This window comes from Corvus hawaiiensis, chromosome 2 (genome assembly GCF_020740725.1).
Source record: "Corvus hawaiiensis isolate bCorHaw1 chromosome 2, bCorHaw1.pri.cur, whole genome shotgun sequence".
Lineage (NCBI taxonomy): Eukaryota > Metazoa > Chordata > Aves > Passeriformes > Corvidae > Corvus > Corvus hawaiiensis.
Genome location: NC_063214.1, coordinates 9,518,357 through 9,533,319, shown reverse-complemented (window position 1 = coordinate 9,533,319; position 14,963 = coordinate 9,518,357). Strand labels below are relative to the sequence as shown.

The 14,963-nt window shown below is 38.4% G+C and overlaps 1 protein-coding gene across 8 annotated transcripts in view; it reads right to left on the bottom strand.

The window, feature by feature from the left end:
* Positions 1-14,963, bottom strand: part of ROBO1 (roundabout guidance receptor 1) — a 698,066-nt gene that overhangs the window by 19,148 nt on the left and 663,955 nt on the right. For 7 of the 8 annotated variants that reach the window (XM_048293694.1, XM_048293699.1, XM_048293696.1 and 4 more), the window contains 4 exons: positions 12,606-12,648; positions 8,878-9,032; positions 5,189-5,524; positions 2,600-2,707 (listed from right to left, as the gene is read on the bottom strand). In XM_048293694.1, coding sequence (XP_048149651.1) covers positions 2,600-2,707; positions 5,189-5,524; positions 8,878-9,032; positions 12,606-12,648 — 642 coding nt within the window. The remainder of the gene's footprint in view (positions 1-2,599; positions 2,708-5,188; positions 5,525-8,877; positions 9,033-12,605; positions 12,649-14,963) is intronic. The other variant, XM_048293700.1, reaches the window with a different exon arrangement.

Below are 14,963 nucleotides of genomic sequence, written 5' to 3'. Positions count from 1 at the left end.
CCTCAGCACCAGCTATGAAAACTGAAATAACTGTAGTCCCTCCCAGATGCTCTTGCATCCTTTGAGAATTTACTGTTTTGCTCAGTTTGGAGCAAACAGGCATTCCTCCTTTTTACACCAGTTTGTACTTGTAGCTTCTTCGTAGAATTTATCTACATTTTAAGCGGTTGAATTTAGCCAGAAACTTTACATAGCACGGAAAAAACCACATGGGATACAAAACTTTGATTTTTAAAATAAACAGTCAAAATGCGATAAAACCGTAAATGAATTTTACAAGCAATGTCATTAAGAGTGAGCTTCCTACTTCTGTTAATTACATTAAAGATTATCATCTAAAACAAATGAGCTGTAGACATATTTTCTGAAGTGCCTTTATCCTACTTAATTGCCAGAACCTAAAATACAATATGATACAGATATGATCTATTAAAGTTCTACTGTTGCATTAAGTCGCTGAATATAGGTAATTTGTACTTGTCCACTGAAACATTTTAGGCACAATGAAATGACTACTTTTAGTCTAAATGGCAGGTGCAGTTGAAAATAATTACTGGAAGAACTAAAATAACAGAAAAAAAAAATAAAGATCAATGAAGTATTTCACAAATATTTTCAACTACTTTACTGGAAAATTACAGCTCATAATAGAGCAATGCACTTTAACAGTTCCAATAATTTTGAATAAGACCAATTATTCAGGTGGTCTCAAATTTTAAGTTTGGACATGGCTATGATGAGAACTGGCTCAACAATTGTTCCTTAGTATATATACATTTTAATTCTTTGCTATTGTAACTCCTTTATTGTAGATAAAGCTGCTGTAGTTTCGAGTATGGTTTAGACTCCTTCACATTTCTCTCTTAAACTGAGGCATGATTTTATATTATCACAGTAAAGCCTTATGCACATGATTAAATATGCTGCAGTGAGATTTAGGAAGCTTGTTTTTTCAACTTCTGCTGTCTCAGGTTTTCCACTCTTACAGACAGCAGTTCTGTTTATTATTGTCCCACACTAGGTGCCAGATACACGTTTTAGCGACGTAAAATTATTCTTCCGCTATCTCAGTATGTCAAGCAAGACCCTAACTACCCCAAGGCGACCTGCATTCTGTACCCTGAGCACCATGATATATACACAGTTCAACACAATTTATTTATTCCTTTGGTCACCTTGCTTCATTCCTCCTGGAGTTCTTAGCACAGGACTATAAATTGTTAGTTATGAATAACCCTAATAAGCGTCAGCATGGAGAACACCACCCTCTCATTTTTAATTTGAGTGGGTTCATACCCCTGAGATGTTTCATGCTGGATTTCAAGTCTTAACATCTTAGAGCATAGGCTCAGAACCACATTCTGATCTTGTAGACCTGGGAATGGGCAAAAGGCTGTCTCCCAGAACAAAACCACTGAGCAGCTGGGCGAATTGTGAGCTGTGCTTATCTCACCCCAGCCACTGAGAACTCAGATCATCCAGAAGCACAGCAGGGCTCATCAACATATTTATGTCTACCGTGCCTTGGTCAGAACTGGTCAGGACAAAGCATAGGCTGGGCTTAAGGCAACTGGACTATCAAAGGCAACAGCAGAACAGAATGGGAGAACTCCTCATCTTGATTAGTAGATGTAAAGTTCAGGGCACTCATGGCTGTAACTCACCCTGTAACTGGTTTGATGTAAATAAACACAGCCTAACTACCAGACTTACAGTAAAGCCCCAAACCAAGCTCATGTGTAGTTTCTAGTTTAGCTCATATACCCCAACCAGAAATCAAACCTGGAAGTGAACAGGTAATGCCACAATGATAAAGCATAACTTTTGAATTAAAACATATTCAGTGGTCCCAAAGTACAGAGTGCAATTTCAGTGCTCTGGTCAACACAAAAAGCTGTTTTGTTTCAAGATTTTTACAAAGGATTTTTTACATCATTTGTAGAGGAGATGCCAAAGAGAAACAAAATTTGTCTACTGTCTATATCTAAACAATGTACAAGAATAAATTTGACATAAAGGGACTGAAACCTATAAAAATTTTATGTATGCCTGAATGCTTTTTTACTCAATAAAATACATGGGTTTAATTTAAAAAGTGAAAAACTTCTTAAAGCAGCTCTGTTGGGTTATCACTCAGCTGCTGTGGTATCTTCAGCTGGTTCATGAACTGGGTAAGTAGACACAAGAGATGGGAAAAAACAACACTGAAGTACCAGGAAGGTAACACATAAATTAAAATCCTTTTTTTTTTTTTTTGGTGACAGTTGAGAAGAAATTTCTATGACTTGCTCATCTGGAAAATATAACATTAACCAGGAGGCCATTAGCATTTGGAAATCCAACCTCTATCCGAGTTCATGACTTTCACAACTTTGGAAAATCAGTCACTAACTGACATTTAGATGACATTAAGCAATCACGAGGATGCAACAGAAATATAGGCACCTATTGGGAGGACAGTTTTTGTGCTGTTCAACGTCTACTGTCAGTGGATTTCTCCCCATCACTCCTTCTCTAAGCCCAGTAAATATTGCCAATTACAGCTACAGCATCCAAACACCACAAAGCCTAAGGCTTGGAAAACCCTGCAGGTACTCACCAGACGTACTACTGCCTCTGTCTGAGCTGTTGTAGGATCCACCTGTATTCTGGTCATATGACTGGTTGTAGGGAATAGTTGGAGCAATGTTGTCATTTACTCGGTAATCTGCAAGTTTAATGGTATGGTTAATGCTGCCCTTCAGGAACACAACTACTTTTATATACTTGCTTTGTAACACAGAGTAAGATCTGAAAATAGTGAGGAAGAAACAAATTCATTTTTTGGAAGAAAAACCATCCTGCAATCATGTTTTAATTTTAGCTTGTCTCTAATTGAAAAATTAGGGGAAATCATGGGAACTTAGTAGCTGCACAGCTAAAATGCAGTAAAATGGAATTCTATGCACAGGGTTTTCACAAAGCCTCTGCAATGATCAAGTCTCAACAAATATATTTATGTATATATATATATATATATATGACCTGTGTGAGCATTTTGCATACAAATACTGTCACCTTGATTGATTTTCCATGGTCTCTGCCTCATTTAGGCACGCAGGGCAACCAATGGACTGCGGTAGCTACTTTTGGTCTTTCAAAGGTGACAAACCCACATAGGAGTCAGCCCTATATAACAAGGGCTGCATGATCTGCTGGAGTAACAATGCAGCTCCAGCTGAATTTGGTTTACAGCAGAAGAGGTCTTTGTTTCAGGTCTGCTGGCTCCAAGAATATTTTTATTTACACTGGATCATACAGGTTCTACAGGCAAAGTCTTTTTTGCTGATGGCTGTCACCATAACTTTCCTCTCCAGTTCTAAAGCACTTGGTACATACACTTAGTACTTTTAAATCTAGATTTGGCAACCAGATCTGTAAAACTTCATCAGGAAGTAAAATATTCATCTGGCAGAACAATACTCTCGTGCTAAAAAGCAATTGCAATTTACAGAGAACAGAAAGGAGGCAAGTTACTCTTCATACAGCAAATAAAACTGTGTCATAAACAGAACCACTGGACGTAAGGTAGTGACAGTGAAGCACAGCATGTAACTCATCAAAATGGTTACTCTCCATCACAAAAGCTAGAGGTATAATCAGCAGCAAGATGGCTTTGACTTAGGAAATGAGAAAACCAAGATCAGAATATCGACTCATAAAATAGCAAATCAAAACAAAAATAAACAAAACTAAGAATTCAGTCCCCATCTGCTGCAGAAATGCTTGTGATAATGTAAGCATGGGAAAAAGAGCAAAATGATAGATTCCACACCAGAGTGTATTCTGTAATAGTTTCTCAGCCTAGTTGCATTCCACAGACCACGCTGAAGCCCTACATACCACATATGTTTACACAGAGGATAAACAGTAAATCAGCACTCTGAAATATGTATATATGACTGTCAGCAGACAAGGCTTTAAGGGGGCCTTTCCACACTACAATATGCTAGAGAATATGCAGCTGTAATATACACACTTTGAAAGATGCAGTATCTCCCAGCACATAAAAACCAAACATGTTTTAATTCCCAAAGATGTACGTAATACACAGTTCATGGAAGAGAACAATTACAAAAAAATACAGCTTTCACCCTCTAGTAAGGAGTCAAACCCCTTGAATTTTCTTTTGGCATGTTTATGTCAAGGGAAGGTGTGACATTTTAAACTGCCCTTTGAACTCCTCTGTGAGTAGATGGGTCCGGTAGAGAAATCAACATTCCTGCAATGAAATGTTTCTTTTTACTGGATCACTTATCACTGTGTGATCACTTGAGTTACAACAATCAATGCAAAAAGTTCCAAGTTAGAATGGGTCCAGCTCCTAGGGACGCTGTTTTGCAAATCAGGTTATTAAAAGAGGTTGCATGGTAGCCTGGAGGACTAGAAAGAAGAAATCACATACCTATTTCTTTCAGCTCCCACACAGTATATTAAAGAAACATGCCTTCAAGGCCTCAAAAGCACATTCTGATGCTTCCCGTTAACACTGAAATCAATTTATTTTTAGCTTCTGGATCCACAGACTTCAGTCAGGGTAACACAGGAATTTAGTTTCCCAAATTATGTGCAGTAGCATTGCCTCTCAATATGAGAATTGAAGGCTTGCTAGGAACAAGTCTAAAATGAATTGGATCACTCCATTTGTGTCCCCAGTGTACAACACAATACAATTTTACAGAGTTTGATATGCAAAATTTCATTCGTTTACACGAACATGTAGATTTAATGAGTCTCCATCCACGACTGGGAAGAGTGGGTTGACCTACTTAAAATTTAAGGTAGAGTATAATGTGACTACCATGCATCTGGCTTATGAATAAAATATCTGGCCTCTGTCCTAACCAATCCCTTAACTACTATTAAATTTAAATTAATCTCATATCCATAGGAAATGTATTTTATTTAACTCTTTTCTAAAGATACAGCTTGTTATTTTTTACAATAAATTCAGTATCTGAAAGGTTATTGTGGTGCTAATTAACTTTCTGACACTGCTAACCATGTATTTCTATATCTAAAGAGGCAGAAGTCTAAAAGCACCACAGAAGCCTGTAATTGCTGAACCCGAAAGCTTTAGACTCCTGGAACCAGAAGGTCAAAACTCCTCTGATGCCTAAAGAGGAGAAACAAGCTAAAAGCTCTTCACCTTTGTTTAATTTGTTTTGCTCCATAATGTTGTACTGTATGGGTGGAACCTCTTGCTTTTGCTGAACAGAGGGTTTCCAGTGTTTCTCATTCGTGTCCCCGCTGCCATTGTTAACATTATTGCTGATATTGGACTGGATGAGCTGAGTGGTGGCATAAGGAGTGGGCTGCCCAGGCTGGCTGACAAATCTTCCATCCTTTAGATTTGGACTATTGAAGGTTTTCATCTCATTGATTTTGTTGCTGAGGTCCACGTCCCCATACACAGTTGACTCAGGCAACATCAGGTTTGTCTGCTTGTTGTCCAGCTGATTGTTGTAATTTGCTATACAATCGGCTAACCACAGAGGAGAGAAAAGAGAAAAGGTCATTCTGTTCGCTCACACCAGACTTTCCATGAAACCCCCTCTAACATTTCCTTACTGCATAACTACATGGCTTGAATCCATGTAGCAGACACACTGAGGCAGAGATACTGCCATTAACTATAGAATTTACAGAATATTATTTACCTTATAAACTACTTCTCCAAAAGTAGGGTTCACTGTTCTGATTCACTGTAAATTCAGACCTTCTGAATTGTATTTACAATGACTTACCTTGCTGGGCTCTTCCGTAGTGGCCATATAAACATTTGTATTTTTGGACATTATTCTTATAGCAGTATAGATATTCAATTCATAATTTTGATTAAAATCATTTGAATTGCAAGGAAAATTCAACCAAAACTTAATAGCAGGAGTAACTAAAGAAGACAGGTCATTTCATGTCACCTAAACAGTATCTAGACACTCTTGTATTTGTCATAAGAAATAGATGTACAACAGGTTTTTATGAAACAGACTGAGAAATGATTACATATAAGAGAATTAAAGAAAAACAGCACAATGTAAAAAGGTAACTCAGTACCCAGTAGCAAGTCTTTATTTGATCATTGTTTCCTTGTACAATCTTATATTTTAACTTGAAACAAAAAGACAGAAAAGCAAGCTGGAACTTTTGCTGATTCTCATTTGCTTTGGATATTGCAAAATACATAATACCACAGTAATACCATTTTCCTGCACGCTAAAGATATATCGCATAGACAGCATGAATTCATTCTTCTGACATTGACTGCATCCTGAGATCACCACTTATTGCAGACAGGAAAAAAACATGTGCTGATGCTCGGGCCACTGCTGCAATGTCCCTGCCTTGCCCCGATCTCTTGCCACTGTGTGACAGCAAGCCCACACATTTTTTCTTCTCCACATCCAGTCCACTGGGAGATACTGAATGAAGTAAAATAGTCTGTGGGTCAGCAGTTAGAAGGCTCAGTGGAACTAGCATTCAATGATCCTTAAGCAGAAACTTTAATTTTCTAGTTGATTAATGCATCAATAATTACATAACACTCACTAGGAATACAGTTTTCCTCTTTTAAAAGATGTTGTATTTACGCTAATGAATTTGATTCAAAACCTGAAGTCCGTTACCTGTGTCTACAACGAATTTACTGGAGAGGATGCCAAGTAAAACTGCATACAGAATTCAAGATTTCACCATTCTCTAAATGAAATAACTAGCAAACATACAGGATGTTCAATTACAAAAATATTCCCTAACACATACATATTTTTAGAGATATATTACCTGAGAAAGGGGAATAAAATAATGCTTGTGTAAGAAAACCACCGATGCACATTTTCAGTGACTAACAAACAGTATCAGAACATGCCACATAGAACTTATCACTGCACATTTCATGCCCCCCAGCCTGTGGTTTTTTTGAAGGTTTTACTGTTTGATATATTTTTCTTTCTTATGTGAGGTGTTATTTATTGCCTCTGATATTTATTGCTTCACAGTCTTCAACTTCTTGATTTCTAGTGTTTAAATTTTTTCATTTCTCTCACCTACTGAAACCATACTAGTCTTTCCTCCTTTCTAAGTCTATTGTATCATACTGGGCAATTATATACACAGTATATTCTTCACTCCTGATACCTCATGCTTTGCTACAATATCCTTGCAGAGTCACTTGTAACATATATTTTTACCTCCTTTCATTTGCAGCTACCTCTGATTTGTGTGTAAGGCAATATAATCAATACAGTATATGCAGTAGGTACATTTTTTACATAGACACATTAGAATTCCTCACAACAAGTACTTAAAACTGGTTTACCTACATAACAGAAGATTTATCCTGTTAGATCTTTTTTTATGGCATCTACTTTTGGAACAATACATTCCCATTCTGTAGACTTGGAAGACAGTGCTATACTTAAAATTAAAAATGCAGCTACTTTGCATTTTCACAACTACTGAGGGGATATCCATCGCTGCTGCTTCACAGCATTAACCAGCCCACGATGACAGAATTAAGAATATTTGGCAGAATTTCCAGGAAAGAAGACACCACTCTGAACATACTGTCTGGCCCACAAACTTCAGAGTTCTACTTGAAAGGAAAGAAACACTTTGCAACAGAACCAAGCTTAATCTGAAAGCTAAAATGAGGGAGAATCCACTGCAGTTCAATACAAGATGTTATAATAGGCTGCAACCATCAAAAACATGCATTCTCTTCCTTTTCTGAATTTGTTAAGTTTCACTTACCAGAACTTGCTATGTCTGTTCTTGTAAGCCATCCCTGAATCACAAACCTTTTTTATACAGGTACTGGTGGACGTGATATCCTCAGCCAGAGTGAGATACAAGTCTCTAACGCCAAAATCTCTCACCTTGCTCCGAAGCACCTGGCAGTGCTCATTGTCAGACAGCATTACTGCAGCAGATGAATTGCCATTACCACCACTCATGAATTACCAGCCATTAGAGCTGGCTTCACACAAATTACAGGAGGTAATGCTGCTTGGCACTTATGCAACTTTACATACTCCCTCTGTGAAATGCTGGGACATACTATTACCAAAACCAGCCAGAGGTGCTTGTAGTGGAAAAGCTTCATTTCATTCCTCACCAGTAATGCAAACTGGGTTAAACCAAAAGGAGCCTAAGGGCTGTTTAAAGCAAAATGTGCAACAATTAGAACTCTGATATATATTTCACAGATGTGTTACCATGGAACTCATGAGGTTTTCTTTCAGAGCTCTCTGAGTCCTACTCAAGCTCCCAGGAACTACTATTTAACCTAACATTTTGTAATTGCTTTAAGTGTATGAAGCTAACTTCTTTATTCACACACCCTACACAGAACACCAGCTATCCAATTTTGTACAGAATGGCACTGAAAGGGAAGTTCTGAGTGTGCCAAAACAGACTGACTTGTTGCAAGCACTGTAGCAATCTTTTATTTCTTGCTTCCCATCGCATCCAAACCAGAAGGAAAATCTCATTAGCATTATTTTGGTATTTCTCCTCCATCCAAGCAACAAGGATGTACAGAACAACCTAAAAATGACCTTATCTGCTCTATTCAGAAGCTGAAACATATCAGTTCAGTGTGACTTTGGGCAGCATCGAACTGTGCAGGGGCTCCTTAAGCCTGCTACAACTATCCAAAGGGGACCGAGAAAGGATCCAGAAAGGGACCACAAGCATAATCATGACATAGAGGAGACATTACATTAAGTCTAAAACCACTGGAAATAAAAACCCAAACAAACCTGTACGCTCTCTCAGGTATTTAGAAGCACACACTCTGTAAAGAAGATTCCTTAGCAAGGTAGAAACATATCTAACCTGGTCGACTGTACGTTGTAAGGTTGCCATCACTGTTGCCATTGCCAGAGGTGCAGCAGTTGATGGAGCAGTCATTGTGATTGTTCCCTGTGTTAGGCCAAGTATCTGCTAACCATGGCTGAGTGGCTGGTTCACTGATGTTTAGGAGTCCAGGCCTTTAAAAACAAAGCTTGGTCATTTCAAAAATCAAACAAAAGCATTTTCACATTGCAGTTACACTCTTCTCAAACGGTGAGATATTACAAAATAATACCACATATCGAAAGGCTTGAGCACTGAAAACACAGCTTGATTCAATTATTTAGACTTCTCTAGTCTCCTGTCTAACTTCTTCCTTGATAAAACACTCAGGAGTGAACAGTCAAGGGCAGTTCATTTTGCTGGACTATGCTGTATGCTGGTGTGCAACATTTACCTGACACTTTGGTTTTCATTTTTTAATTTGTTTTTCCTTAAGAGGTTACACTTTTATTTTTCTGCCTCTTCACCCTTTCTTAAAGAATGCAAGGTAAAAAAGAGGAAATTGGAAAGTCAAATAAACAAAAAAACTCACACATGGAAGCAGGATGGATGTGCATAAGAGCCAAATTTAAATATGAATACTCTCAAATTCTTGGTTATTTATGGAGCAAGTTCTCCTCCCCATCAGACAGTACTACTGTGGTGCATCAAAGGGAACAGCAGGGTAACAGAAACCTCTGTGGCTCGGGAGCATTTGGATTTCACCAACCATGCTGAGTAGGTGACACACACTTCTTCATGAGTAAGCCACTCAGCTCCTAAGAGACTTTAAGGTAATTGGGAATACTGACCACCTGAAAAATATCCAGATATGAATGCTGCATTTGGAATAAAGTGTATTCCTGCCATCAGCAGAAAGGAACAGGGTTCCCTGTTTTCCAAGCTGCTGAATTTTTGTAGTGAGTGTTGATGAATGTTCTGTAGAATTTTTGGTGGTTCTTCAGTTTCCACGCTAACAATGCAGTGGCATGTTACAGTCCCTCACAATTTAAAATTGCCTTTGATACCTAAGGTCCTTTAAAAAAATAGATAATTTTAGCTACTGTCATATATACAGTCCCCTCCTCATGGGATTTAACAGGCAACTTTCCATTTGAAAAAGTGCAGAAACTATTTTCCATAATATTAGATGTGATGATCTTCAAAAATAAAATATGCTAATCCTCCTTAACTGCAAGTTGAAAATACAAGCTGCATGCAGTTTTTTTGGGGGGGGTAGAGTCTGGCAGTGCTGCAGGCTTAAGTCATAGACTTAGAATGACATTTAAAAGATCTATACATATATGTGTGTATATATATTTCTGTACTGCATATGTCATCTGCCAATTTAACATAGGAGGTGATGAGGCTTGACTTGCTGTCAGGCTTACAAACCAGCCAATATGCATTCAGTAAAGAAGTTTTTTTTTTTTTTTTTTAAATCTGAAATAAATATACAGCTGTGTAGGCCTGTGAGCAGGCCAGCTGATTTGAAATTCCCTGTTTTTTTCCCTACACTCTACTCTTACAATAAACCTACACCTGAAGGCATTTGGAGGAGACAAAGCATTCCAGAATGTTTCAGCACTTTAAAGACCTGTGTACTCGATTTTTGCATAGGGAGCTAAAGATCCTTTGTTTCTAAAATGTACTTTGCATTCACACCTGCTGTCATGTAAGAAATGTGGTGTGAGGTATATAAGCAGATGAGAATTCTACTAATTGGAGCCATTTATGTGGAAGTGTAGGCAAGAGATGCTTGCATTACAGCTCCATAGCCTGGTGATGATTTGAGATCATAATTTCCAAAGATCTCTAACCTTGGCAGCAAATTTCTTGAGTCCCTGAATTTCTGGACTGGGTCTGAGGCAGGGGTGGACAGAGCAAGTGGCTGTGGGGGTGCTGGCTGGAGTCAATCCAACACAATTACCATTACTCAAATCCTGTCTAGAAAAGGGATTGCCACAGAAATGGGTATTTTTTCAGCACCACACAAGTGGGGATTATGCTGAAATATATCACTGTGACATTTTGAAATCTGAAAAATGCTTTAACATGCTCACATAACTGCACTTGGCAAAAATGCTAAACCTTTCCAAAACACTGCAAATATAAAGTAAGGAAGTGAAAACCTTAGGTTTGGATATCAAAGAATGGTTTCATATGCAAAAATAACTTTTTTTTTTAACTCTGCAGAACTATGTTTCATATCCTACAAAATAAGTTACATCACACATGCTGTCAATGCTATATATGCAAATGAACAAAAGCAGCATAGATGTTTGCACCTTGAATCAATTACATTGTTAGATTCTGGCACTGCTGCTGACAACTAGGACAGCAAAATTGAAGTTGATTTTCTAGAAGTACCGAAATTACTGTGTACGATGTAGACATTTGTGGGTTCATTTCTGTCCTCTGTGTGAGTGTGCTCCATCTAGCCCGTGCTATGGGACGAGTGAGAAAGCACAGTGGCACAAACAACACAAAGGATGTTAGCTGAGTATCTTTCTGAACAACTCTCAGGGAAAGAGAGGGTTCATCTCTCTCCTCTCTTATTTTCTCACTATCCTGGAGTAAGGGCAGCAACCCAGCGATTTACAGATTTGTCCACTCAAAAATCACATAGTGGCTGTTCTAGAGGCTTCCCTCCATGCTTCAATGGCCATGACAGCACAGCAGCACACCGTGCTGGGAGAGATATCTGCCATTGCTCATAATATACCAGGTCCAGGTGCAGCAGGAGCTGAATAGCCTCACCTCTGCACAGCACTCAGGTAGACTGGGAATGCTTTATTTTATGACTAATCTTCACAATTACCAAATTTTTGCACAGTGTTGCAAATTAGGAATCACAAGATGCCACTTGTGAGCAGGCGTTGTTACAGGACTTTGTTGCCCAGCTGGTCTCTGAGATCTTAGCTTTTATTTCAGCATCATGCTGAATCTTTGAACGTGACCTAGAAAAAAAATGGTGTGCTACTAAAGCACCACTGCCCTGACCTGTCTTTTTTGCTAAACCACAATTTTTCTTCCTGAAGAAAACTTCACCTCTACAGAGGAAATGTAAATTACTGTTTTCTCCATGGCCATTCATTAAGTAATAACATAAACCCAGTGAACACGCCTTAGTTAAATCCTCAATGTGGAATGGGCTCGGTTCTCAGAGTGGGGGGCTGTAAATTTAAAACCTGTTTCCCTCTCCTTCAGTGCCTCATCTATTTTAAGCAATACTTTAACTGTTTTGCATTCACAGAAAGATTTTTTTTCTTAAGATGTCACCTTATAAGCCGTTTTTGTCTTCAACAATATTTTCCAATAAACATTTTCTTTCTTTGTAGTATTTGTGAAGCAGCTATATTTCTTAATCTTCATAAATGCCACGACTTAATTACTTTTACTCCCTTAATCAGGTGGTAAGCCAGGTCTTTATTCTGAAGTTAAAGCACTCCCTCTGCTGCTCATTTTTTGAGATGCAGTTTTTACAGGTTAACAAAGCTGAAAGTATTTCAAAAAATGTTTTGGAAATCAACCTAAACATTTGAACCATATACCCTCCTTCTAAACAGAAAATATATGGCCAAAATGTATAAATTAATATATGAACTAAAACAACATATCTTTGCAGGCGATTATTCTGCCATCACTTACAAGGACAACTGAACTCCTGGAATCCTTGAATTTATTTGCACACAATTTATACCTATAAGAATAAAGCACATAATTACCTGCCTCCACTGCTTACGGCCTCTCCTCCTCTCTGATATGTTACTGAAATAGTTAAAGATAAAAAGAAGGAAAAAATTTAAAAATCATACAAGACTCCTTCAATAACAGTATTTATTTTGCCTTTGTTTCACTTTAGCTAAGACGATAGTTGTGCATTGCTTATACGTTAATCCTGAGTCTCATTCTGCAAGCTATTGCTTCAAATCCAAGTTTAGACACAATACTTGTGTTGCTTGATAACTGCTAGTCCTAGCCCCAACAGGGTTTTATATTTCAGTTCTGTCCTGAACACACACACGCACACATGTATCGCTTAGGAAAGCAGGAAGCCATACATCAGGTTGAACTTATTCTTAACATAACTCTGCTGACTTCAGTGGAGTTACTCTGTGGAAGAATTTAGGTCATATATTTATTTCATGAATGGCTGGATGTTACAGCTTTGCTGTACCTTACTATTTTGGCAAGGTTAAAGAGGTAGCATGATTCTATAACAGACCTTACTTCCAATGTAAATAATGGCTCATTACAGCTGAAGCTACTGCAAAAACAAATGCTCTTTCTGAATGTTAGTGCAGTACACTCAGGGAACAAGCACACTCTAGAAGTTTGCAGAAGCTCCACATTTTATAACATTATACAACTGGATTTATAAATTATACTAAATAATCTAAAATTTTAAATATATAAATCTTGGTTTAAAAACAGTCAAGCAGAAAGAATACTTTCTAAACTAGAAGGAATAGTCTTTCTAGCATTTCAGAATTACTCTACATTAACACAGTGGATGTCCACACGCATTTGTTTGGCTTGCACATCCTTCACAGGAAGGAAGATGTTTGAGAAGTTAGCTTTTCGGATGCAAACATCCAAGAAGAAACAGTGCTATAAATTTTGCACATTTGCATTGGGTTTGGCAAAGGGTTAAGGAGACTGCCTCCCGCAAATGCTGATGGATTCTACACTTCCCAGCTAGGAATGTGCTGAAAACAAGCAGCCAAATTCTGCTCTTTAGAAGAACTCCAAACTGGGAGCCTGCAAGAGAGAGATAAATGCTGGCAGTGATTACAATAACAGGATTAAAATGTAGGATGCATTCCTACAGGTAAGTCTTTTACTGTAGGTAATGCTAAAGAGGAGGGCCTGGTTCCATTTAAAGTCAAAGTATGACTGAGATTCTGGATTGAAAAAAAAGGATTTTTTTCCTTTAAGTGTTTTACATGCTTTATGTTTTTCCCAATTTCTTCTTTAAAAATCTCAGGACTATTTATTTTGCAGCTCTGACATATCTGAAGAAACCCTGATAATTTCTTTTAATGTTAAGAATCCAACGGAGAGAATAGATGTTAGCTTCCAACCTCTGCAGAATTTCAGTGGCGTGCTACAGTGGAGATTACAATAGAGCCCTCTGTTTAGCCAATTAAAGTAACAGCAAAATAATAAGAGTTTGAATTATTCTCCACTGAGGCACTCAAAGGCCTTCAGAAACTGAATGAGGGCCACTCTGGCTCATGCTGAACAGGAAGCAACTCCAGTGAACAGAACAGGATGACTTCTGAGAGCAGGCACTCCTCAGTTTGATTAAAAGCACGTGGCTGAGACTCTAACCCAGCCCAGCCTGGTGTGTGTGGACGAGTGCAGGCACACAGGGTTTGCCTCCCCTGTGGTCCAGCCTGAAGGATGCAACTCAGCTGCTGCACAGAGGCCAAATCAGTACAGTACATGATTACGAGCTAATATTCCCTGGGAAACTGCGTGTGCAGAGGAGGGGGTGGGTGGTTTCTACCCTGTCTGGATATACATGTCCTGCAAATCTCACAGCCCTCTTGTGAAAACGCAGGACTTAGAACAAAGGAGGAAGAAACAACCTGTCTGTTCACTCAGGCTGTAGCTAAAAGAAATGCACAATACTGGTGGGTACAGAATGTGTTGGATTTTATCTACTGTAGCGGATGAGCTTCTCAGCTGCCAGACTGTAGGACCCACTGAAGGTCAGCTCTACAGGATGGAAAGGCTCTCATGGGCACTGGTGGGCTATGGTTCAGATTATGTCATATTTTGCAAATTTCCAAACAAAACAAACCAGAAGGTGATTTTAAACTCACACTGAATTTGAAATGCACCTCTGTTTAAGCTGAACAGGGTAATTACTTTAAAATTTCATAGCAAAATACCATTTAAGGCAGCAAGCAAAGAAATCTAACTGCTCTAACACTTTGATTTTCTGTATCTTCTAAAGCAGACAACTCCGAGGTCACTGGATTAATGCAGATTCAGAGGAAAGAAAAGGAGCAAATATTTCACCAACTATAATCCCACTGAATCCCTTTCAAGTCAGCATCTGAGCTCTGCTAAGT